General features: G+C 38.4%; 1 protein-coding gene across 6 annotated transcripts in view; it reads left to right on the top strand.

Moving 5' to 3' along the window:
• Nucleotides 1–27,216, top strand: part of KLHL2 (kelch like family member 2) — a 164,368-nt gene that overhangs the window by 28,648 nt on the left and 108,504 nt on the right. For 4 of the 6 annotated variants that reach the window (XM_006073200.3, XM_025268233.2, XM_025268236.2 and 1 more), the window contains one exon: nt 14,164–14,270. In XM_006073200.3, coding sequence (XP_006073262.1) covers nt 14,164–14,270 — 107 coding nt within the window. Of the gene's footprint in view, nt 1–6,096; nt 6,102–14,163; nt 14,271–24,762; nt 24,782–27,216 lie in introns of those variants that run through there. The other 2 variants (XM_044930590.1, XM_025268234.2) reach the window with 2 other exon arrangements.

Raw genomic sequence — 27,216 nt, 5'->3', positions numbered from 1 at the left:
TTTCCTAGTGCTGCTCTGACATCAGTTTCAATCAGTAGGTTTTCATTTAGTTTTGGGGAGAAAACATAGTTGGAATAATCCAGCAGGTCTGGCCCTGCTGTTTCAGTCAGTCTGGTTGGAAAAATAGTTATTGGGATGTAAAATGTGGTAGTTATTAAGTGACATTGAAATAAAACTAAGAAAAATAGTGTGGTTATGTTGAGACATTTTTTTCTTTGAAAAGTCTGTAAAGGTTGACTTTTAATAGGCCTATTCCTCTTACCTTTCCCCCAGCTCCTATGGAATTGGTAGCCTGGTTTTTCACTTTCGTATGTGTAGGCCCCTGCTGACGAAGGTCTGACTCGCTTAACTACAGGGAAGGCCACACTAGCTCACCTTCCCCTGAGGAAGATGACCCAAGTTTTGGGACGAAGTCTTTGGCCTTGCCAGTTGTTTTACCTCTTTGAGCCATAACTATATGAGGGGAGTGGATGGATTGTAGTCTAAGTTTCATTGTTTCCCTGACATTTTCTTAGCCTATGAGGTTTTTCTCCTGTTTCCCTGCAGGTTGTATGGTGCCCTTGTCTCGTTCAAGGATTATTTAGCTTTACGATTCAGTCAACTGTTTGTCCCATTTTGGCCGTGAATTGTGTGGCTGTGGACAGTATGCTTTTGTTCTTTGTGTTGTACCATTTCAGTAGCTAGCATATAAGCAGGCTAATAGTTGGTACTGGTTTTCAGAAAGAAAGATAAGCTTTGAATAGCTGAATCTTCACTGCCAGGTCCACAATAAGGATTGTTTAAATGAAATCACTGACCACTAGTGTTTTAAAAAATGAACTCTCTTTGGGGCTCATTAGAAATTTTTTTTTTAAAACTGTCATTCCCTTTTCTTTTACCCCTTATTGCCAATTTTATGTAATTCTTTAAAAAACTCTAAAGAGGTCTATTGCTTGTACAGCTGAAAATCTTTAGTTATTTCCTATTCTTGCATCAACTTCCTGCTGCCAGAAATGGGTAGCTGAGAGTAGTTTCCTGACTTCTGGGAAGGGAGAGCTTCTTGTTCTCACCATTCTGCTTTTGGGCTGTCACTTCTAATAGGTAGAATATCAGCTGTACACTGGGGTGTTTTTATGAACATTTGACTGATGAAAGTGAAGTTTTAGAAGTAAAAGTCACCTCACTATTCTTCCAATTATACTTGGCATAAGGTATGGTTGTGGAAATAGGAGGACCAGGAGTAAGTTATAGAATTTTAATTTAAGTTAAGAATTATAATTTAAGCTTATAAAAGTGAAGTGTTACCTTTTCTTTAAACTAGTTTTTCATTTTTTACTTCAGAGGCCCAGATATAGCTCTATGTCCTATCTCAGTATGAGCTTGAATAACTCAAAATTATTTTGTTTAAAAACCCTGAGGTCACTTCTAAACAGTGTATTCAGTAAGTACTTATAGATGTGTAGTTCTCCTTTGAAGTCAGCTAGCATGTCTGGAAGGCTGTGTGGGAGCCAGCAGAGCCAGTGTCTGACATTGCCCATGCCCTTTGTGCAGGAGATGTAGAGAAGAGAATTAGGTGGTGGAAGATTGTGTGCAAAATGTGGGTTCTGAAGAGGGTTCTCACAAGAGAAATTCACAGAAGTGATTTTGGCTGGGCCTGATAGAGGTGCAGTAGGATTCATAAAAAGTACTGGAGAGGAAAGGCAGTTCCTGGTCTAGATAATTGCACAAACTAGGGACGGGCCAAATGTATCTTGTTTGGTAACGTGCATCAAAATAGTTCATGTTGGGGAGTCTGTTGAAAAGGTCAAAATTATGGCAGGCTTAAATGATGATTTATTGGGACTTAATTCCCAGGGCAGTGGGAATCAGTGAAGGTTTCTGAGAAAGGATGTAGCATTGTAAAGCTAGTGATGTCAGAGGAACAGCCTTTCAGTGTAGTGAAAGATGCTGCTGCTAAGTCGCTTCAGTTGTGTCCGACTCTGTGCGACCCCATAGACGGCAGCCCACCAGGCTCCCCCGTCCCTGGGATTCTCCAGGCAAGAACACTGGAGTGGGTTGCCATTTCCTTCTCCAATACATGAAAGTGAAAAGTGAAAGTGAAGTTGCTCAGTCGTGTCTGACTCTTAGTGACCCCATGGACTGCAGCCCACCAGGCTCCTCCGTCCATGGGATTTTGCAGGCAATAGTACCGGAGCGAGTCTGGTACAAAAACACATCTCTGGTGGGGAAGTCAGCTCTGTATATTTCCTAGACGTGGCTTGGCAAAGGGAGGAATTTTTCAAAGCACTAACATGCTAACATTTTCAAAAGCAAAGCAGTAACCTTTACAGAGTGCTTAACATATGCAACAGAGTGTATTGGGCCTACAAAGTAGACAGAGAAACAGGCTGTATCCCCAGTACACCTTTTCTTGAGGACATTACACTGTGAGCTTTTTGAGGTAACCAGAAGAGAACTCTCGGATTTAACGTTTTGCATTTAAAATAAAGAAAGCAAAAATGACTGTCTTCTGCTGCTGCTGTTGCTGCTGCTGCTAAGTCACTTCAGTCGTGTCTGACTCTGTGCAACCCCATAGACAGCAGCCCACCAGGCTCCCCCGTCTCTGGGATTCTCCAGGCAAGAACAGTGGAGTGGGTTGCCATTTCCTTCTCCAGTGCATGAAAGTGAAAAATGAAAATGAAGCCACTCAGCCATGTCTGACTCTTAGTGACCCCATAGACTACAGCCTACAAGGCTCCTCCACCCGTGGGATTTTCCAGGCAAGAGTACTGGAGTGGGCTGCCATTGCCTTCTCCCGACTGTCTTCTAGGATATGGGATAAGACTGGACTTGAATTTTAAAAGTTTCAAAGAGTATTAGTGGGAGCCAACCTATTATTTGTTGAGAAGGAAGCTAATATAGATCCTTGGGCCTCTGTGGTGGCTCAGTGGTAAAGAATCCACCTGCTAAGCAGGAGATGTGGCTTTAATCCTTGAATCAAGAAGATCCATTGGAGGAGGAAATTGTAATATACTACAGTATTCTTGCCTGGGAAATCTCATGGAGAGAAGAGCCAGGTGAGCTATAGTCCTTGGGGTCTCGAAAGAGTTGGACATGACTTGGTGACTAAATAACAGCAACAAATATTGATCCTTAAGTTATATTTAGGAGTTGAAACTTTTTAGTAAATCATTGAAGAAGTTTGAATGTTTGCCTGTCTATCACACATAACTTGTAAATATTTAATTGTTCAGTTATAATAGTTTTACATTCTAGAAGATAGGATAAACATGAGAGCCTGAGGTCTCTCTTAAGGGATTGCTTATTGTAGTTTTCCCTTAGGACTTTAGACATTCTGGACACAGATCACTACTAAGATTGTATCTGTTTTGCATCTATGAAAACACTGAGTTTTGGCTCTTCTTTGGTTATTTGTACTTTGTTTCTTAGGTCGCAAGTGAATTAAACAATAAACTGAAATGAGGCTGGCTTTTTTTCACTTCATAGCTTTATATTGCATATTACTGTTTTTTAAAAGGTTTTAGGAAATTGCACAGGGTGTGAATTTTTTTTTTATTCCTAACTTATATGTGTGTGTATATACATATGTTTCTATAGTAAAACATTATCAGCTTCTTTTGTTTTCTTGTTGTACTAAAGTAGAATATAAAACATTCCTTGAAGGATAGAGTAGTTGGGAAGAGCCCTAACTCAAGCAAACTCATTTATTTAAGAAAATTTAAGAGACATTTTGAAGCTAACAGTCTCAAGTTAGCTTATAATCTTCTACAGTGTATCTTAAGCACTTGTGATAGATTTCCTATTAGGTGGTATTTGTTGACCATGGATAGAATCATTAAACATTTCAAAGATGTGAAGAATGGATGGTAGTGAGTGAACTTGCTTCTGTTTTTGTCTTCTCTTTTGTGGCATTGCTGATTTCCCACTAGCACGCTTCAGAGTTTGCCTTCAGATTCCCCTCCTAAAAGTCAGAAAACTGGAAGATCTTACCTTGATGTTTCTCATTTGAATTATAGCTAAGAGTATCACCCCTTAGTGAAAGAGGAGCGTGAAAAAGTTGGCTTAAAGCTCAACATTCAGAAAACGAAGATCATGGCATCTGGTTCCATCAGTTCATGGGAAATAGATGGGGAAACAGTGGAAACAGTGTCAGACTATTTTTTGGGGCTCCAAAATCACTACAGATGGTGACTGCAGCCATGAAATTAAAAGATGCTTACTCCTTGGAAGAAAAGTTATGACAAACCTAGATAGCATATTAAAAAGCAGAGACATTACTTTGCCAACAGAGGTCCATCTAGTCAAGTCTATGGTTTTTCCAGTGGTCATGTATGGATGTGAGAGTTGGACTGTGAAGAAAGCTGAGTGCTGAAGAATTGATGCTTTTGAACTGTGGTGTTGGAGAAGACTCTTGAGAATCCCTTGGACTTGCAAGAAGATCCAACCAGTCCATTCTAAAGGAGATCAGCCCTGGGTGTTCTTTGGAAGGAATGATGCTAAAGCTGAAACTCCAGTACTTTGGCCACCTCATGCGAAGAGTTGACTCATTGGAAAAGACTCTGATGCTGGGAGGGATTGGGGGCAGGAGGAGAAGGGGACGACAGAGGATGAGATGGCTGGATGGCATCACCGACTCGATGGATGTGAGTTTGAGTGAACTCCGGGAGTTGGTGATGGACAGGGAGGCCTGGCGTGCTGTGATTCATGGGGTCACAAAGAGTCGGACATGACTGAGCGACTGAACTGATCACCTCTTCATGGAACACAATTTTGTTGTGGTGAAGGGGCTTAGGTAACTCAGTGAAGCTATGAGTCATGCTGTGCAGGTAAACGGGTCATAGTGAAGAGTTCTGACAAATCGTGGTCCACTGGAGGAGGTAGTAGCAAAACACTCTAGTATTCTTGCCAGGAGAACCCCATGAACAGTATGAAAAGACAAAAATATATGACAGTAGAAGATGAGCCACCCCAAGTCAGAAGGTGTGTGGTATGAGGAGGAAGGAAATGCCATGAAATGATGGACCCAGATACCATGATCTTAGTTTTTTGAATGCTGAGCTTCAAGCCAGCTTTTTCACTCTCCTTTTTGTCCTTCATCAAGAGGTTCTTAAGTTTCGCTTCACTTTCTGCCTTTAGAGTGGTATCATCTGCCTATCTGAGATTGTTGATATTTCTCCTGGCAATATTGATTCCAGCTTATGCTTCTTCCAGTCTGGGATTTCATGTAATGCATTCTGCATATAAGTTAAATAAGCAGAGTGACAATATACAGTCTTCTCATACTCCTTTCCCAATTTTAAATCAGTCAGTTGTTCCATGTCCAGTTCCAACTGTTATTTTTTGTCTACATACAGGTTTCTCGGGAGACAGGTAAGTTGGTCTGGTACTCCCATCTCTTTAAGAATGTCACACAGTTTGTTGTGATCCACAGTCAAAGGCTTTGGCATAGCCAATAAAGCAGAAGCAGATGTTTTTCTGGAATTCCCTTGATTTCTCCATGATTCAACAAATGTTGGCAATTTAATCTCTAGTTCCTCTGCCTTTTCTAAACCCAGCTTGTTCATCTGGAATTTCTCATTTCAAGTACTGTTGAAGTTTAGCTTGAAGGATTTTGAGCAGAACCTTGCTAGCATGTGAAATGAGCACAGTTATACAGTAGTTGGGACATTCTTTGCCATTGTCCTTCTTTGTGATTGAAATGAAAACTGAACTTTTCCATTCCTGAGGCCACTGCTGAGCTTTCCAAATCTGCTGATATACTGAGTACAGCACTTTAACAGTGTCAACTCTTGGGATTTTAAATAGCTCAGCTGGAATTCTGTCACCTCCACTAGCTTTATAGTAATGCTTCCTAAGGCCCACTTGACTTCATACTTCAGGATGTCCAGTTCTAGGTGAGTGACCACACCATAGTGGTTACCCATGTCATTAAGACATTTTTTGTATAGTTCTGTGTATTCGTCACCACTTCTTATTCTCTTCTGGTTGATAGTTCCCTTACTGTTTCTATCATTTATTGTGCCCATTCTTATATGAATGTTCCCTTGATATTTCCAATTTTCTTGAGATCTCTCGTCTTCCATATTGTTTTCCTCTATTTCTTTGCATTATTCGCTAAGAAGGTCTTTTTATTTCTCCTTGCTATTCTCTAGAACTCTGCATTCAGTTAGGAATATCCTTCCCTTTCTCCTTGACTTTCACTTTTTTTTCTCAGCTATCTGTAAAGACTTCTTAAACAACCACTCTGCCTTCCTGCATTTCTTTTTCTTTGGGATGGTTTTGGACACTGCTCCTGTACAATATTATGAACCTCTGTCCACAGTTCTTCAGGCACTCTGTCTAGAAGATCTAATCCTTTGAATCTATTCATTAACTCTACTGTACAATCATAAGGGATTTGATTTAGGTCATATTTGAATACCCAAGTGGTTTTCCCAACTTTCTTCAACTTAAATCTGAATTTTGCAATAAGGAGCTCACGATCTGATCCACAGTCAGCCCCAGGTCTTCTTTTTGCAGACTGTATAGAGGTTCTCCATCTTAAGTTGCAAAGAGTAGAGTCAATCTGATTTCAGTATTAACCATCTGGTGATGTCCATGTGTAGTCATCTCTTGAGTTGTTGGAAGAAGGTATTTGCTATGACCAGCATGTTCTCTTAACAAAACTGTGTTACCTTTTGCTTTGCTTCATTTTGTACTCTGAGGTCAAACTTGCCTGTTCTGGTTATCTCTTGACTTCCTACTTTTGTATACCAATCCCCTAAGATGAAAAGCACATATTTTTTGGTGTGAGTTCTAGAAGACATTGTAGATCTTCATAGAACCAGTCAGCTTCAGCTTCTTCAGCATCAGTGGTTGGGACACAGACTTGGATTACTGTGATGCTGAATGATTGCCTTGGAAATGAACCAAGATAATTCTGTCATTTTTGAGATCGCACTCAAGTACTGCATTTCATACTCTCCTTTTGACTACAAGGGCTGCTCCATTTCTTGCTCCCAGTAGTAGATACAATGGTCATCTGAATTAAATTTGCTTTTTCCAATCCATTTCAGTTCACTGGTTTCTAAGATGTCAATGTTCACTCTTGCCATTTCCTGTTTGACCATGTCCAATTTATGGACCTTGATTCATGGACCTAACATTCCAGGTTCTTATACAGTATTGTTCTTTATAGCATCAACTTTCCTTTCACCACTAGGCCCATCCACAGCTGAGTGTTATTTCTGCTTTGGCCAGCTGCTTCATATTTTCTGGAGCTATTACTAATTGCTCTTCACTCCTCATTTTCCAATGAGGTGTACTCAGATTGGAAAAGACCCTGATGCTGGGAAATGTTGAAGGCAAAAGGAAAGGGGCAGCAGAGAATGAGAAGGTTAGATAGTATCACTGACTCAGTGAACAGGAATTTGAGCAAACTCCCAGAGATAATGGAGGACAGAGGAGCCTGGTGTGCTACCGTCTATGAGGTTGCAAAGAGTTGGGTACAGCTTAGTGACTGAACAGCATCAACAGTAACAGCAAGGATATCTAGCTCATATTTTATTTCATCAGATTTTTAAAATAATTTTTAATGAAGATGTTTTCCTTGTACATATTTTCCTTTTTCTGCACGTAGTTTTTTCATCACACGTGTTCAGAACTCACTTCTACCATTACTGTTTCCTCTCTGTAAAATCCTCATGTTTCCACTTTGCTTCATCCTTATTATCTTTTCCCTGTTGCTCATATCTTCTTCCACTTTATTTCCAATTATTGGTGGGTTTTTTTTTTTTTTTCTCTCTCTTAACTGTGACCAAGTATTCTTAGAAGTCCTTAAATCTGGATTCTTTACCTTCCCTTCTCTACAAATACTCAGTAATGTGCTTCTTGCCACATCTTCTTGTGACATGTTTCTATGTGAAATTCTCTATTCTGGGATCCTGTTCTTGTTTAAGGCACTTTCTAAATCATTGACCATAGTCGGCCATCACCCTTTCTTACTTTGCTTTGAAATCTCAGCAGGTACAATCTCTGCTGTTTTTCAGGACTCTGAATGTGGTGGTGAACCAGCAGCTAGGTTTTCCTTGTGCTTCATTGCTACAGAAATTCCCATTCTAACCATCATTGTTTTAAGGAGAAAGAGTTGATGGTGCTACCACTTGTTATGGAGTTGTGTTGCTCTTCAAGATTATTGACATTTTAGCTAGGTTACATCTCGCTTGTCTGTTGAACGACATTATCAGTTATAGGAGGTTTGGTTAAATATGACTGATTTAATTAAAACAGCTTGTTTTTCTGTCTCACCTCCTCTTGTGCTAAGCAGCCAGCATTTGATGAAGCAGCTTAACCAGCTCTGAGTCTGCCTCATCCTGTGCACCTGAGGAAGAAAGGCGGACAGATGCTATGTAATCTCTCCACCACCCCCACCTCCAGTAGAAAATAAATTCTTGTTTCCTGAGACTATCAAGTATTTTAGATACCTCAGAGCCTAATGGCACATTCTAACTTTAAGAAGATATACATTAGTCCACTCTTATCCAAGGTTTTGGTTACCGTGGTCAACTACAGTCTGAAAATATTAAATAGAAGATTCCAGAAATAAAATTCATAAGTTTTAAGTTGAGCAGTGTTCTGGTAGTGTGATGGTATTGTCCTGCCTGCTCCAGCTTGAGATGGGACTCACCCCTCTGCCCAATGTGTCTCAGCCATTCGTCACTCAGCAGCTCTCTTGGTTGTTAGGTTGATTGTTGCAGTGCTTATGTTCAAGTGACCCTTATTTTACTTCATAATGGCCCCAAGTGCAGGAGAAGTGATGCTGGCAATTCAGAAATGCCAAAGATAAGCTGTAAAGTACTTCCTTTAAGTGAAAAGTGTAAATATTCTTAAGAAAAAACATCATACGCTGAGGTTGCTAAGATCTGTGGTAAGAATAAACCTTCCATTTGTGAAATTGTGAAAAACGAAAAAGAAATTTGTGCTAATTTTGCTGTCACACCTCAAACTGTGAAAGTTATAGCCACAGGGCATGATAACTGCTCAGTTAAGATGGAAAACACATTAAATTTGTATAGTGAGGTATTTTGAGAGAGCGAGAGTATGTTCACATAACTGTTATTACAGTATAGTTATTGTTCTGTTTTATTATCACTGTTGTTAATCTCTTACTATGCTTAATTTATCAGTTAAACTTTATCATGGGTATATATGTATGGGAAATAACAGTACATACAGGTTTCAGTGCTATCTGCGGTTTTAGGGATCCACTGGAGGTCTTGGAATGCCTTCCCAATGTAGGGAAGGCTTTTGTATATATAGAAACAATAGGGTTTTCCAGTCTTAGGAATTCACTCCTTTGATACCTGAAAACCCAAGAGTGTGTTGATATATTTGGGTATGATTTATTTTCAAAGGAGTGTTTTTCCTGAGAAGGACCATTTGTTACAATGTTTCACTTGGGAGATGAGTGGCTATCTTTTTTCTGTGTCATTTGAGTTTTATATGAGGCCTGTGTAATCCCTGTTCTTCTCCAGACATGAGTCCTTAGAAGTTATTCTCTTTCCGAAGCTTTCCTGTATGTTAGGGCTTGGCTTGTGTGCTGTGTACTCCAACCTCCCACACTTGCCCTAATAGCTGTCATTTCATTTTGTAAGTGTCTGTTAGCTTGTCTCTTTCCCAGCCTCCAGGGTAGATTCCTTACTATCATGGGCATTGTCTTATTTATTGTGGTAAACGTGGTAAATATGTTATTGCTGGAACTGAATATTAAAACTAAGGATGTCTTTGATCTATAATGTGGCATGACACTCCATGTGACCTATCCCAAGGTGTGACTTCGTACTGGTTTGCCTTTGTTGTTATCTTACTAGTTAATTAACTGACATTGTCCTTGGTGCCCTGTATGCACTTTAGGTATTTGATGAATGAGTGAATAAGTGCAGATTTTATTAATTAGCAACTTTATTTATACCTTCATTCTGAAAGACTTTAATTTTTTTAGTCAATTGCCTCATTAGATTTCACATCAGATCAGATCAGATCAGATCAGTTGCTCAGTCGTGTCCGACTCTTTGTGACCCCATGAATCGCAGCACGCCAGGCCTTCCTGTCCATCACCAACTCCCGGAGTTCGCCCAGACTCATGTCCATCGAGTCAGTGATGCCATCCAGCCATCTCATCCTCTGTCGTCCCCTTCTCCTCTTGTACCCAATCCCTCCCAGCATCAGAGTCTTTTCCAATGAGTCAACTCTTCGCATGAGGTGGCCAAAGTACTGGAGTTTCAGCTTTAGCATCATTCCTTCCAAAGAAATCCCAGGGCTGATCTCCTTCAGAATGGACTGGTTGGATCTCCTTGCAATCCAAGGGACTCTCAAGAGTCTTCTCCAACACCACAGTTCAAAAGCATCAATTCTTCGGCGTTCAGCCTTCTTCACAGTCCAACTCTCACATCCATACATGACCACAGGAAAAACCATAGCCTTGACTAGACGGACCTTTGTTGGCAAAGTAATGTCTCTGCTTTTCAATATGCTATCTAGGTTGGTCATAACTTTCCTTCCAAGGAGTAAGCATCGTTTAATTTCATGGCTGCAGTCACCATCTGCAGTGATTTTGGAGCCCCCCAAAATAAAGTCTGACACTGTTTCCACTGTTTCCCCATCTATTTCCCATGAAGTGATGGGACTGGATGCCATGATCTTCGTTTTCTGAATGTTGAGCTTTAAGCCAACTTTTTCACTCTCCACTTTCACTTTCATCAAGAGGCTTTTGAGTTCCTCTTCACTTTCTGCCATAAGGGTGGTGTCATCTGCATATCTGAGGTTATTGATATTTCTCCCGGCAATCATGATTCCAGCTTGTGTTTCTTCCAGTCCAGCATTTCTCATAGTAGAAATATAAACTCACCATGTAAACTTTGGGTATGGATGGCTAAAACAAATTTCTGTTATTTTTATTGCTGGATTTTATTTGTAGCTCTCTTTTCCTCATCCAAAGTCATTCAACTTCTTGTGAGCATGCACACTTGAAAAGATAAAGGCCACATTCAGTAGACACAAACTGGCTGAAGGATAGGAAGATTGGTCAAATCTCTTGTCTGCAAGTAGTGTTTTAAAAATATGTTATTGCTGGAATTGAATACTAAAACTAAGCATGTCTTTGATCTATAATGTGGCATGACACTCCATGTGACCTATCCCAGGGTGTGACTTCATACTGGTTTGCCTTTGTTTTATCTTATTAGTTAATTAACATCAGCTAATAAGCTACTATTTTACCTTGGTGGCTCTGATGGTAATGTATCTGCCTGCCATGCAGGAGACTCAGTTTGATCCCTGGGTCAGGAAGATCCCCTGGAAAAGGGAATGGCTATCCACTCCAGTATTTTTTCTGAAGAATTCCATGGACAGGGGAGCCTGGTGGGCTATACTCCATTGGGTTGAAAAGTTGGACACAACTGAGCAACTAACTTATATTAATTATCTTACCAATAGCCAGTAAGGCCAAGATAATTATGTGATAAAAGGTTTGGATCAATGAGTAATTATAATTGAAGCTGAATGTAATTACGTGATTTTGAGGTGTTCAGTGTATTTCCATTTAAGTTCCATCTTGAAACTAGAGCACTAGGAAGGATTATTGACAAAAGGAAAAGAGACAGAAAGATGCAGTTGACTCACGTTTGAGATGTGTGGAGATGGTTATGGTGGGAAAGCTGGATGGCTCTGCTCACCCCAGCATCCCTCTTATCACATGCTCTTTTTGTGCCACACTCCCTGTAGTACTTTGCTACTTAAGGTCTCCGTCCAGTAGCATCTGCTCTTCTCTCTGTGAGATTCTCTTGCTCCTCTCAATCCAGGTAACACTTCTCTGTGATTAGAACTCAGCTAAGTACAGTAGCTGCAGGGTGCCTTTTCTGATCCTGAGTCTGATTTAGATGCTCTCCTGTTCTCATAGCGTCTTCCCTCTGGCAGTTTCTACTTTGTTCTGTAATCCTTGCATTGTTAGACCTTTCTGCCAGTCTCCTTAAGGTCAGAGAAGATCTTTCAGTGCTTTGTTGAATTTGACTTTTCTAACTACTTCTGTAGTGGTAGTGCTAAAAACCCACTAAAACTGGGCCTTTTGTAAACTATACATAGAATTCTGCATCGTATCTGGTGTACAGTATTTCTAATAAAAAATGGCTGTTGTTTATACTTTCTATTCCCTGTTTTATTCAAGCTTTAACAGGTCTTAAAATCACATAGCTTTAGATGGTTTTGTAAACCAGACTCCTTAGATTTGAATCCTGGCATTGCCACTAGTGGTGACTTTAGACTGCTTATTCATCTTTACCTTGGTTTCCCCAGCTATACATTTTAAGGGTAGAAATTACAATAACATGGACCTCATAAGATATTGATTAGAGAAGGCAATGGCAGCCCACTCCAGTGCTCTTGCCTGGAAAATCCCATGGACAGAGGAGCCTGGTAGGCTGTAGTCCATGGGGTCGCTAAGAGTTGGACATGACTTAGCAGCAGCAGCAGCAGCAGCGTAAGATATTGATAGGGTCTAAGTGAAATTATACATGTGGATGGAGCTCCTGCATAACATCTTCCCGAAAAACCACTGACTTCCTCCTGCTTACTTGAGAACCCATGGAATTCATAGAATTGTAGAGTGGTTTCAACTGCTCAGAGTGTACTGTGGACTTTGTCAGTTTTCCACATTGATCTGGAGGAATTTCAGAGAGTGATGTGCCACATCTGGAGCCTAACACGTTATGTCTCATCATAACCCATGCTTCAGCTTACAGGGCACAGTGAGCTTATCTCTGAGATGTTGTCCTCACTGCGGCTGGGTTGGCCCCTTTTCTTATAGTTTCTTCTAGACTTGGAGGGAATGTGAGTACCAGTAGGATCTTCAGAAGTTTTGGTGTGAACTCCACAGAAATAGGGCTTCCCAGGTGGCTCAGTGGTAAAGAATCCACCTGCCAATTCAGGAACCGTAGGAGACACAGGTTAGATCCCTGGATTGGAAAGATCCCCTGGAGGAGGAAATGGCAACCCACTCCACTATTCTTGCTGAGATAATCCCATGGTCAGAGGAGCCTGGTGGGCTACAGTCCATAGGGTTGCAAAGAGTTGAAAATGACTGAATCGACTGGGCGCACACAACACAGCACAGAAAGAAGTTTGAACGTGGTGTGGGAAATGGAATACTCAAAGACTGGGTTAAGCTCCTGTGAAAATGTTTCTTGTAAGCTATTAGAAATTGCAGAAGCTGGTAGGCACCCTTGTGGGGAATGGGGATAGTTTAGCAGGAGGCCCAGTGTCACTTAGGTACACTATACTCATGAATTCAGTGTCAGGATATTTGAGGTGCAGAAAGGACTTTGGGCTCATCACACCTTGTTTCAGTCATTAATGACATGATTGCCAGTAAGGTTGGTGGAGTCCTCTTCTTTTTTCTGAAATTAGTGCCAGCAAAGTTTTACCCCAAAAAGATACTCAGTGACATTCTTATTTAGCTGGAGCGTTTCATCTAGCAGCTTATATAGCTTGTGAAAAGTGTTTACTGCATGTTTTTGAATGCATTAAAATGCATATCCATTAAAATGGATATTTTAGAACTGGAAGTGTAATTATATGTACTGAATAACTTTTGAGGTAACAAAATTCTTTTTAATTTTATGTGTGATAATATTTTCTGACTTTGAAGAATGAGATGTTTTGCACTGGAAAATGTTCTGATTAAGTTAAACTTCAAATGCTCAAATTTGATGTAGCAAGTAGTTGAATATAACTCTAACTTTGCTTCATGACCCAGGGCATTTCCTGTGTCAGTATAGTTTTGGTACTTTGACCCGATTTAGTTTTCTATGTGTGTTTTATTTTGTCTTATCTTAGTGTCATACCACCATCTGCCACTTCTGCTGATGCAGTTCTTAATATAAACAACTTCCCCTTCCTACTCCATTGATAATTTGCTGCCAGTAACTTTCATTAGGTTGAGATAACACAAACAAAATTCTGAGTGAGGGCAGAGGCATGTTGGCCTATGTCATGGCTGTTTTATTTGTGCTTCATGTTTGGGAACTCATTTTTAAGGATGGCAGTTTTTAGTTAAGTCTTCAGAAAATTGGGGCTTCACTGTAAAGGTTTTGCATAGGATGTTCAGTACATTTATTGTTGTTATCATTTAAATTTTTTCTCTCTCGTAAACAGTCAGAATTTGCTGTGTGATGTCACGATTGTGGCCGAAGACATGGAAATTTCTGCTCATAGAGTGGTGCTGGCTGCCTGTAGTCCTTACTTTCACGCCATGTTTACAGGTATGAAATGTTATGGTTATGGACATTCATAAAATGTATACAGATTTGGGCTTTTCTTTCCACATTTTCTTTTTTTATATTTACTTATTTTTGGCTGCACTCAGTCTTCCTTGCTTCACGAGGGCTTTCTCTGGTTGTGGTGAGAAGGGGCTGCTCTCATTGCAGTGACGGGCATCTCATTGTGATGGCTTCTCTGGTTGCAAAGCACAGGCTCTAGGTACGCAGGCTTCGGTAGTCGCGGCACACAGGCTCAGTGGGTGCAGCTCGCAGGCTTTAAAGCGTAGGCTCAGTAGTTGTGGCACATGAGCTTAGTTGCTGCATAACATGTGGAATCATCCCGCACCAGGGATCAAACCCTTGTCCTCTGCATTGACAGGCAGATTCTTACCACTGTGCCACTAGGGAAGTCGCACATTTTCTTTTCTTATTAACATTTTATTGTTATGAAATTAAGCATTGTAGTAGAAGAAAATGCTATTGTTTTGTTTTAAATTACTCTTCATTTTTGTTTTTTATTATTGTTACCATGTTGTGTACATACATGTGTACATTACATACAAGTACAATTTTATGCTCAGCCTCCTCCTTTTGCATTCATATTTGCATATATTGGCTAAGTTTGCCTCCGTGCAGTTTATAAGAGCTTTTAGCACTTTCTTATTTTGACGAAAGTAAATTGCTTTTACTGTTCTGCATTTCTTCAAAGGATTTTCACATTTGCCTCATCACTGTTTATAGTGAACAAATAAGTGTTTAGTAAATGCCTTTTGATTCAGAAATATAAGAAAATAGAGTGGATACTTAGTTATAAAAATACATAGAATAATTTTAGTATTTCAGACAAAAAAAAGTAGTTTACTAATGCCACACTAGCAGCCGTTAAATTCATTTTTCTGTCTTTAAACCCTTTAAAAAAATACAGTTGATGTACAATATTTTGTTTTAAGAGCACTGTTTAATGATTTGGCATTTGCATGCTTTATGAAATGGTCAGATGATCACTATATGAGTCCTTTAGCCATGTATCCCCACACAGAATCACTATAGTATCACTGTCTTTATGTTGTGTATTACATCCCCATGACTTTATTCTTTTCATAATTATAGGTTTGTATCACTTAACTATTCACCTAATTCTCCCCCTTTCCACCGTGCTCACCTGTGTCAATTGCCCGTTTGTTCTCTGTGTTTGTTGATTCTGTTTTCACTTTATTTTGTTTGTTTTGTTATCTTTGATTTCACATATGAAATCATGTAGTATTTGTAGTCTCTGACTTATTTCACTTAGCATGATATCCTCTAGGTATATCTGTGTTGTTGAAAATGGTAAGATTTCATTCTTTTTTATGCCTATTCATATTTCATTGTTTATATACCACATATTCTTTATCCTTTTATCTATCAATGGACACAGGTTGCTTTTATATGTTGGCTATTGTAAGCAGTGCTTCAATAAATGTAGAGGTGCACATATTTTTCCAGTTACTGTTTTTGTTTTCTTCAGGTATGAAGAAAGTGGAATTGGTGAATCATAGGGTAGTTGTATTTTTAATTTTTTGAGGCACCTGCATACTGTTTTCCATAGTGGTTGTACTAGTTTACAGTCCTGCAAACAGTGCACAAGGGTTTTTCTTTACATCTTCACCAATATTTTTTATTTGTTAACTTCTTGAAAATAGCCATTCTGACAGGTATGATGTAGATCTTATTCTGATTTTGATTTGCATTTCCCTGGTTATTAGTGATGCTGACTACCTTTTCATATGCCTGTTGGCCATCTGTATGTCTTCTTTGGAGCAATGTCTATACAAGTACTCTGGCCATTTTTATTTTTGATGTTCAGTTGTATGAGGTTTTTGCTTATTTTGGATGGAAACTCCTTATTGGATGGTTCATTTGGAAATACTTTCTTTCACTTGGTAGGCTGCCTTCCTAGTTGTTGATAGTTTTCACTGTGCAAAAGCTTCTTAGTTTCATGTAGTCCCATGTGTTAATTTTTGCTTTCGTTGCTGTTCCCTGAGGAGAGAAATCCAATAAATATTGCTTTGATCGTACTGTCTATGCTTTCCTCTAGGAATTTTATGGTTTCAGGTATTATATTAAGTCTTTAATCCATTTTGAGTTTATTTTTGTGCATGATATTAGAAAGCAATAGAGTTGGATTCTTTTGCATGTAGCTGTCCACTTTTCCCAGCATCATTTATTGAAGAGACTGTCTACTCCCCATTGCCTTCTTTGTTGGAGAATAATTGACCATTTATGTTTTGATTTATTTCTGTACTCTCTATTTAGTTATATTGACCCATGTATTTTTCTTTTTTGTACTAATACTATTTTGATTACTGTACCTTTGTAATATAAGTTAAAGTCAGGGAACATGATACCTCCCTCTTTGTTCTCCTTTCTTAAGATTGTTTTGGCTATTTGGGATGTTTTCAGACAAATCTTAGAATTATTTGTTCTAGTTCTGTGAAAAGTATCATGGGTATTTTGATAGGGATTGCACTGAATCTATAGATTACCTTTAGGATTTATGATCATTTTAACCTTATTAATTCTTCCAACCCATAAGCATAGTATTCTTTCCATTTGCTTTTGTTGTCTTTAGTTTCTTTCATCCATGTCTTATAGCTTTCAAAGTACAAGTTTTTTTGCCTCTTTGGTTGTATTTATTCCAAGGTATTTTATTCTTTTGGATGAAATTGTAAATGTGATCAATTTCTCTTTCTGATAGTTTGTTATTAGTGTATAGAAACACAGCATGTTTCTGAATATTACATTTTTATTCTAGATCTTTACTGAGTTTATGTATTAAATTAATTCTGATAGTTTTGGGTAGCATTATAAGGATTTTCTATATATGGTCATGTCCTCTGCAAACATTGACAGTTTTACTTCTTCTTTTCCAATTTAGATTCCTTTTATTTATTTTTCTTCTCTGTTTGCTGTGGGTAGAACTTCCAAAACTATGTTGGATAAAAGTGGCAAGAGTGGACATCATTGTCTTGTTCCTGATTTTAGAAGAAATGCTCTCAGCTTTTCACCATTGAGTATGATAACTGTGGGCTTGTCATATATGGCCTTATTATATTGAGGTAGGTTCACAATATATATATTGTGCTCACTTTCTAGAGAGATTTTTTTTATCATAAATGGATATTGAATTTTATCAATAGCTTTTTGTGCATCTATTGATATGATCATATCATTTTTATTCTTCAGTGTGTTAAAGTGGTATATCTCATTGATTGGTTTGTGGAGTATTAAATCATCTTTAATCATATGTCTCTAGGATAAAGTCTACTTGATATGGTATATGATTCTTTTGGTGCATTGTTGATTTCAGTTTACTAATATTTTGAGAGTTTTTGCACCTGTTTTCATCATTGGTACTGGCCTGTAATTTTATTTTTGGGGTGGTGTTTTTGCCTCTTTTGGTAGGGTGATGCTGATCTTACAGAATGCATTCCAAAGTGTTCCTTTGTCTTCAGTTTTTTGGCATAGTGTGAGTTGGTATTAACTCTTTAAATGTTTGATAGAATATCACCTATTGGTCTTGGATTTTTTTTTGTCGGTAATTTTCACAATTATTGGTTCAGTTTCATTACTGGTAACCAGTCTTCATATTTTATGTGTCTTCCTGATTGTCTTTGGAGATTGTATATTGCTTGGAATACATCTATTTTAAATTGCCCATTTTTTTGATGTATACTTGTTCACAGTAATCTCTAAGGATCTTTTGTATTTTTGTGGTTTCACCTGTAATTTCTCAGTTGTTTATTTGGGCCCTGTCTTATGAGTCTGGCTAAATAGTTATTAATTTTGTGTATCTTTTCAAAGAACTAGCTCTTTCATTGATCTTTCTGGTTTTTAGTCTTTATTTATTTTTGCTCTGATATTAATTATTTCTTTCCTTCTACTAACTTTAGGTTTTGTTTATTTTAATTTTTCTGGTTCCTTTGGGTATAAGGTTAGATTGCTTTGAGATTTTTCTTATTTCCTGAAGTAGGCTTGTATGACTGTAAACTTTCCTCTTAGAACTGCTTTTGCTGTGTTCCATAGACTTTAGATTATTGTATCATGTTTGGATTGTGTTTCATTTTAATTTGTCTCCAGATTTTTATTTCCTTTTGATTTCTTCAGTGTCCTGTTGGTTGTTCAGTGGCATATTCTTTAGGCTGCATGTGTTTGTGCTTTTTCATTTTTTTTCTTATTGATTTTTCTTCTCATACTACTGATATGATTTCTGTCATCTCAAATTTATTCAGATTTGTTTTGTGGCAACATATCCTGGAGAATGTTCTTTGTGCACTTGAATGTGTATTCTGCTGCTTTTTGCTTATGTTCTGATTGAACCCAGGTCTCTTGTGTTACAGGCAGATTCTTCACCATCGGAGCTACCACGGAAGCCCATATTCTGTATATACATAGAAAATTTATCTAGTCGAATGTGTTATTTAAGGCTAGTGTTTCCTTATTGATATTTTTTCCGGATGATCTGTCTGCAGATATAAATGGGGTGTTAAAAGTCCCCTACTATTATTGTAATCCTGTTGGCTTAATTTATTTAGGTACTCCTGTGTTGGGTTTCCCAGGTGGCACGAGTGGTAAAGAAGCCAGTGCAAGAGACATTAGAGATGCACATTCAATCCCTGGGTTGGGAAGATCCCCTGGAGAAGGGCATGGCAACCCACTCCAGTATTCTTACCTGGAGAATCCCATGAACCAAGGAGCCTGGTGGGCTACTGAGTCAAACATGACTGAAGTGACTTAGCATGCAGGCATGCATGTTGGGTGTGTATACATTTACAGTTGTTATATCTTCTTGGATTGATCCCTTGATCGTTAGGTAATGCCTGTCTTTGTCTCTTGATAACATCTTTGTTTTAAAGTCTGTCCTGTCTGATATACATCTGCCACCCCAGCTTTCTTTTCGTTTGGATTTATGTGGAATATTTTTTCCATCTCTTCACTGTTAGTCTGGGTGTGAAGTAAGTCTCTTGTAGGTTGCATATATGTGTGGTAAGTTGCTTTAGTTGTGTCTGACTCTGTATGACCCTGTGGACTGTAGATTTCTTGGCTCCTCTGTCCATGGGGATTCTCCAGGTCAGAATACTGGAGTAGGTTACCATGTCCTCCCACAGGGGATCTTCCTGACCCAGGGATTGGGCCCACATCTCTTATGTCTCCTTCATTGGCAGACAGGTTCTTTACCACTAGCATCACCTGGGGAAACATATAGATAGGTTTTATTTTTTAAATCTATTCAGCCATTATATCTTTTGATTGAAGCAGTTTGTTTATTTTCATTTAAACTATTGATGTATATGTAGTTCTTGCCATTTTGTTAATTGTTTTCTGGTCATTTTTATGGTTCTCTTTTGTTCCTTTTTCTTTACTATTCCTATTAAAATATCATGTAATTTAATTAATGTTAAAAAATTTATTTGTTTGTTTTGGCTGTGTTTGGTCTTTTCTGCTGTGTGTACTTTTCTCTTGTTGCAGCGAGTGAGGTCTGCTCTTAATTGTTGTGAGAGGTCTTCTCATTGCAGTGATTTCTCTTGTTGCAGGGCACGGGCTTTAAGGCATGCAGGCTTCAGGTGTTGTGGCAAGTGGGCTTAGCAGTTGTGGCTCATGTGGGGTGGTTTTACAGCATATGAGGTCTCTTCCTGGCCCAGAGATCAAACCCGTGTCTCCTTCATTGGTAGGCAGGCTCTTTACCACTAAGCCACCAGGGAATCCCTGATGATTCTCTTTTGTTATTACCATAAGGTTCATATATAACAACCTGTGCGTGTATATATGTGATTATTTCAAATTGAAGATCTCTGCAGTTCTAATGCATTGTAACAGCCCTGCATTTTTATTTCTACCTCCATTTATTTAATGTTTTTTGTCATATTTTACATCTTTTTGTTTGTATACCCCTTAACTATTTATTTGTTTGCCTTTACATGTGAGAATTTTCATGTTTCTGTTTGGAGTCTGTCTTTTCCACTTAGAGAAATTCATTGAATTCATTTCTTATAAAGCTGGTTTGGTGGTACTGAACTCTCTTAGCTTTTGCTCATTTGGAATACTCTTCCTCTTCCCCTTCAAATCTGAATGAGAACCTTTCAGGTAGAACATTTGTGGTGTAGATTTTATTGTTTCATCACTTGGAATATCATGGCACTCCTCCTGGCCTGCTAAAGTTCCTGCTGAAGAGGCAGCTGACAGTCGGGGGTGTTCTCTTGCTGCTTTTTAAGATTTTCTCTTTATCTTTAATTTTTGCCATTTTAATTACAATGTGTTGTGGTGTGGACCTCTTTAAGTTCCTCTTGTTTGCGATTCTTTGCTTCCTCTCACTGAATGTTTATTTCCTTCCCTAGGTTAAGGAAGTTTCACCTGTTATTTCTTCAAGTAACTTCTCTGCCCTTTTCTGTCTTTTTCCGGTACCCCTATAATACGAATGTTAGTATGCTTGATGTTGTCCCAGAAGTCTCTTAAATACTCTCATTTTTTTCAAATTCTTTTTTTTTTCCTGTTCACCTTGGATGATTTCCACTACTCTGTCTTCCATGTCGCTATTATACTTCTCTGTATCATCTAAAATACTTTTCCTTCCAGTTTTGTTTTTCTGGGTATTTTATCTTCATGTCTGTTTGGTTTATTTTTATATTTTCTAACTCTCTTAAAATTCTCACTGTGTTCATCTAATTCTTCTCCCACATTCATGGAGCATCTTAATGATCATCAATGAGAACTCTTTATCAGGTAAGTTGCCTGCCTCCATTTCTTTTAGTTCTTTTTCTGAAGTTTTGTCTTATTCCTTTGTGTAGAGCATATTTTGCTCTCTCCTCATTTTGCTAAATTTTCTGTATTTATCAGGTAAGTTGTTTATATTTCTGGATCTTGGAGAAGTGGCCTTATATAGTTGACATCCTGTAGGGCCCAGTAGCTTGCTCCCCTCCTATTTCAGAGCTATATGTTCTTAGGGTGCCCCCTATAAGGACCATGTGACTCCTTCTGTTGTGGTGGGAAGAGTACTATGGGCAGTCTGGTAGGCAGATTCCTGGTTTCTGGCCTGGTTGGCTGCAAGACTGTGCCCTGCATAGTGGCTGTAGTCAGGCTGGAGGTTGGGGTCAGTTTCCCATGAGACTGTCTGCATGACCCTGGTTGGGGCACAGGGCTGCTGCCAGCTTGCTGGTGTGCAGATAAGCCCCTGGAGCTAATAGTCTATCGGGTGGATCCCAAAATGGCATTGCCAGCACCAGTGTCCTTGTGGTAGAATGACATCCCCAGAATGGCTGCCACCAGCATTGGTGCCCTCAGGGTGATCTCTTGCCTCTTGGGAGCCTCTCTAAGATCAGTATGTAGGTCTAGCCCAGGCTTTTTTCAAACTGTTGCTTCTGTCCTGGGTTTCTGAGTGTATGAGATTCTGCACATCCCTGAAACAGCTGAGTCTTTCCCACAGCCCTCTTGCTCTCCTGCACGCAGGCCCTTCTGGCCTTCAAAACCAGATGTTGTAGTGGCTTGTCTTCTTGGTGTAGGATTCCTGGGCTGGGGACCCTGATGTGGAGCTTGGAACCCTTTTTCTTTGGGGAGAGCCTCTGTAATTGTGATTATACTCTTGTTTGTGGGTTGCTCATTCAGGTGAGTTAGATCTTGACTAGGTCTTGTCACTGTCCCTTCTACCCTTCTCATTGTGGTTCCTTCTCTATGTCTTTATGTGGGAGATATCTGCTAGTTTTCAGGTCATTCTCATTTATAGTTGCTCTGTGAGTAGTTGTAATTTGGTGTGTCTGTAGGAGTTGGTGAGCTCCAGGCCTTCCTACTCTGCCACCTGGCCACATCCTCCCTTAACTTCATTCTTAAGAAAACAAAATCTAAACATCCAGTATAGTACTGTTGAAGAAAATGAAGTTATTATCTTTTCCAACAATGAGCTTATAGTCTTAGATTATTGATAGAACAAACAAATGCTTGTAAATACATAGTTATAGAAAAAAGCACAAATGTAAATCTATTCATACTTTAGAAACTTAAATATTTCCTATGCCTAACATTTTGCTAGATACTTTAAGGGGTAATAAACAAAATTAGCACAGTTTTTGTACCAGTAATTTATTAATATCATTGGCGAAATGAGTTGTACACACTTTATTTTTATGCTTTTTTGCTTTTTGTTAAAGGATGGTTTATTAGAGTGGTCAAGGTGCAAGTGTTGAACAATCCAAGCAGACTAACAGCATGGCATGTATTAATAGATGTGCACCCTTTAAATACATAATAGTTTGTGGCAGATCTGTTCAGAGCAGTAATACAGATGGTGAGGACTATGATGGACAGTGTTGAGATATGGGGATCTGACATTTCCTGAAATGTAATGAGTACCAAGGGTTTATACACATAAAAAAAGTGCAGAGGCAATGTGGAGAGAATAGGCTTGGTGTTTTGAGAGTAGTGAGGACTCTGGAGACCACCTCACTTTTCAGCCTGTTACATTCTTGTTGTTCCTGAACTGAGTTAAATAATCAAGAATGTAAGAAAGGGGACTTCCCTGGTGGCCCAGTGGTTAAGATCTGCCTGCCAGTTCAGGGAACACGGATTTGATCCCTGGTCTGGAAAGATTCTGTATGCTGCAGTGACGCCTCCGCACCACAGCTCCCGAGCCCACACTCTAGGGCTCGTGTGTTGCAACTGCTGAGCCCATGCACTGTAACTACTGAAGCCCACACACCTAGAGCCTGTGCTCTGCAACAAGAGGAACCAGGACAACAAGAAACCCATTGCAACAAAGACCCAGCTCAGCCAAAATAAATAAATAAATAAATAAAATTAATTCATTATAAAAAAGACAAATGTAGGAAAGACAGTAGAGGGGTTGTGAGCCATATTGGGCAAGTGATTTGGGGATGGTGCCTTTAACTGAGGCTGATTAGAAAAGTTATAGAGGGACTAGTCACATTTTTATGTCCTAATTTCACTTCAATGACCGTCTTATTTATTACTCCTGGAGACTTTTTCCACACAGAATTTCTAGGTTTGTAAAAGCAGTATTTGATCTGCTTTGTGTTGGCCTAATTTAGGAGTTCCCTAGTAAAGTGCCTTCCTTCAAGTCTTTGTTAGAATTACTGAATCTGGGATCATTAGTCTCTTCTTCAGTTTTGGCCTCAGTTTTCCCTTTTGGAAAATGAGGATAATAATATTACTTCCTAGGATTCTTATAAAGATTATATGAGATCATGTGTGTTTGTCCTTTATTTGGCACATAGAAAATGTTCAATTAATATTGGCATTTTCATGGTTATCATTATTATTTTTTACCCTCAATTCCTAAAGGTTGTTGGAAGGGTAAAAGATTGAAAATGTCTTAAAGTAGACTTCTTCTGATAAAGATTTTATTTTCCAGTTACAAAATGTAATGATTAATTTAAAAATACAAGATCAGAGTTAGTTTCCTTTCCCTTCAAAAGATAACATTTAAGTCTCCAAACTCCCTGAGTCTTTGACATCCAGAGACATGGATGCTGGTGATGGGAGATTTCATTATGTCTCTGTTTTTCTTCCCTCTTTACTTTTTAATCTAAACTACATTTCAGCTTCCCTCATTTCTTTCTTTCTTTCATCCTTCTTTTTTTTTTTTAACCTAATGATTCTCACCTCTTCATATTTTAGTTGACATGCAATTTTTGAATTATGCCTAATGATGGGGATGGGACCCTGAAGATGTTTTGATTCTATAAGTATTCCTAATGTCTCAGTTAACTGGTAGCTGGGTACTTCTTGCAGTTCAGCCTGTTTCTGCCTGAGAATGCTTGGTCAAATCTTAGATTGCTATGCCAAGGTGCAAAATGGGAATATTATGTTAATTTCTGGCACATATAAAATATGAATTGAGTACCTTGATTGTGACTTTTACAATTTTATTGAGGCATATTTTACATTGTAATTTTCAGTGATTTTTAATAAATTTACTCAGTAGTACTGCCATCACCATAAATCAACTTTATAGCATTTTAGTCCCTATGTAATATTTTTGAGACTCATCCATGTTGTAGTATATATCATCAGATTGTTCCTTTTTATTGCTAAGTAGATTCCATTGTATGAAAACAGCAAATTTTGACTATATATTTACCAGCTGATGGACATTTAGATTGTTCCCAGTTTCTAGCAGTTATGGCTAATGCTTCTATGAACATTCACCTGTAGTTCTTTGTGTGGACACAAATTTTTATTTCTCATGGTGATAGATACATATGTGTGGAATGTCTGGTTATGTGGTAAATTTATATTTAACTTTTTAAAAATTGCTATATTATTTCCCCAAGTGACTGCATCATTTTATATTCCTACATTATGTATAAGTGTTTCCATTTTTCCACTTCCTTACCAACATTTGTTACTCTTTTTTTTTTTTTCTTTTCCAGTTGTGGTCATTCTGATGGATGTGAAGTGGCATCTCTTATAGTTTCATTTGCACTTCCCTGATGACTAATGATGTTGAGCATCTTTTCATGTACTTGGTAGGCTAGAATTTTATGGTTCTTTGGTAGTAGATATTATTTACCTTTCTGGCAATCTTTGTTTATTTTCTTCTTTTGAATCCACTAAATAGCAGTTTGGCAAAGATTAGGTAAAATAAGACATGGAGATTTGGTCTGGGGGGTTTAGTGTACATGTATTTAAGATTTGCTAGACTATGAACCCATTGTTTGTCTATTTTCCTGTCTGAAGTCCTACTGTATTTATATATCTTTCATAAAAAATATGAGGAGGCCCACAAGTAGACCTTGGCGTGCTTCCATGCTATTATGTGCTGTGATGTTTGAGTCCTGTGGCTCAGTGTTCAGCTATACACAGACATGTCTGCAGTGGCACAGGGCTACCTTGTACTCCTCTTGTTCCTTGCGATTTGCCTATTTAGAAATGGGGACTCTTGGAGATACTCTTTTTGGCCCTTGTTTTTCATCTCCCTTAAACTCAGAAAAATTTTCATTCAAATTATATCACCTAAAAAAGAATTCTATTACTCTTCTTAGTTCCAAGTATTCTGGTAGAAGAAGGGAAGTGAAAAGTAATTTTGTGATGTATCACCGGTTTTTCTTTTGTGAAGTTTAGATTAAGGCCAGGTTGTTTAACTGTTACTTGAAAAAGAATATATCAAATTGATTTCTTGTGTTTTTATTCATTTATCTATCTTTTTTTGCTTGTTTTGTTTTGGTTGATGGTGGCATGTGGGATCTTGGTTCCATGACCAGGGATCAAACCCATGCCCACTGTAGTGAAAGTGTGAAGTCTTAACCGCTAGACCACCAGGGAAATCCTGGGTTTTTGTGTTTTAAAATTACTTGCTTCTGTACAGATGTGACATTTAGAATGCCCTTTTCCTTAACACATATATTTGAGGCTTCTTTTGTGCCACAGGCTAAAATATCTGAAATCTAGTGGGAAATAGGAAATTATTTTCATTCTTTTTGGGGAGTGCTTTTTGATCATTTTCTTTTGTCACATTGAACATCATTTAATAAGGTAAATTAGAATAGGAAGAGAGATTATCATTTGTGCAAGATGTGAGTTTTTTTAAAAGTTGCAAGCATGTTATATTTGTCTTTAAGATTTGTGCTTTCCTTCATCAAGGAGTACTCATTGAGCACCTTCTGTGTGCTGGGTGTTATCCTAGTCTTTGGGAAAGGAAGAAAGGTTAGACAGAGAGGAAACAAAGTTTCTTATATTGCTGACTGCTGTAAAGAACATTAAATAGGGTATTGCACATAAAGTGCATATGACTTTAGTCTGCATATGACAGAGAACTCCCCTTAAGGTGGTTTAAATAGCAAGGAAATACATTCTCTCATAACTAGAAAGTGAGCTGGTCACCAAGGATCCTCTTCTGTCTGTCTTATCACCAAGCTGTACTCACTAAAAATTTTATCCTTTAATTGCTTTCCCCATGAATGCAAGATGCCTACTAGAGTGGACTAATATCTCAAGGAAGGAAAAGGGTTATCTCTTTCCTGTTTTCTTTTAGGAAGTAGGAGACCTGTTCCAGAAGTTACTCAAACTAGAGCCAAATTGGCAGGGAAATGCAGGTAACCATGTTTGCCTTAGATTAGTTATAGAATTGGGGAATTTTGTACCATACCACCATAGCCAGTGCCTGGCAGGGCCATTCGGGTCATCTTGCCAGAAGGAAGATACCAATATGTTGGTAGTGTCTTTGTAACCTAAAAGCTAAAGAGCAATAATGATTGGAGGGGTTGACACATGTAACTTGAAGAGTAATGGAATACATTTTATTTATTAAATGTGGCTGTAATTTGTCATTCAAGTCTTAGTGTTTCAGCATAGTCTAAAGTCTGTATTATACTTTTACAATTTTTTCAATTTTTTGTGTGCTAGGTAGTAACTAAAGTTAGAATCATATGTACTTTTTATTGATCCTAGGATTTGCCCTCTTAAATCTATTCACTTCTTAGAATTTCAGAATGGGTAAACACAGTTATCAGTTTGTTCTGGGCTTCAAGAGTCCCGATTATGGTCCTTGAGATGGAAATGTTTGCATCCATATGTATGTCCGTAAACGTTTACAATTTGGAGGTCTTCATTTCTTTTCTCAAGAAAAGTACAGTGTTCACTAGTGAAAGTGCTTAGCTCAAACTGTATAGTAACTTTTCAGTAAATGTTTGATGCCTGCAATCCTTCAAAGCTAGAACACAATAACTTAAGTGTTACTGGGTTGGCCAAAAACTTCCTTTGGTTTTTAAGTAAAAATACTGGATTGGCTAAAAAGTTCGTTTGGATTTTTCTGTTAAGATTTTATGGAAAAGCCTGAATGAACTTTCTGGCCAACCTAATAAAACACACATTTCTCATTTTTACCAAGAACTTTATGAACAATGTCGTCACTGTTTTGTTCCATTGCTGTTGTTCAGTCGCTCAGTTGTGTCCTACTCTTTGT

Source organism: Bubalus bubalis, chromosome 17 (assembly GCF_019923935.1).
Source record: "Bubalus bubalis isolate 160015118507 breed Murrah chromosome 17, NDDB_SH_1, whole genome shotgun sequence".
Taxonomy (NCBI): domain Eukaryota; kingdom Metazoa; phylum Chordata; class Mammalia; order Artiodactyla; family Bovidae; genus Bubalus; species Bubalus bubalis.
This window is presented reverse-complemented; position numbering and strand designations above follow the sequence as displayed.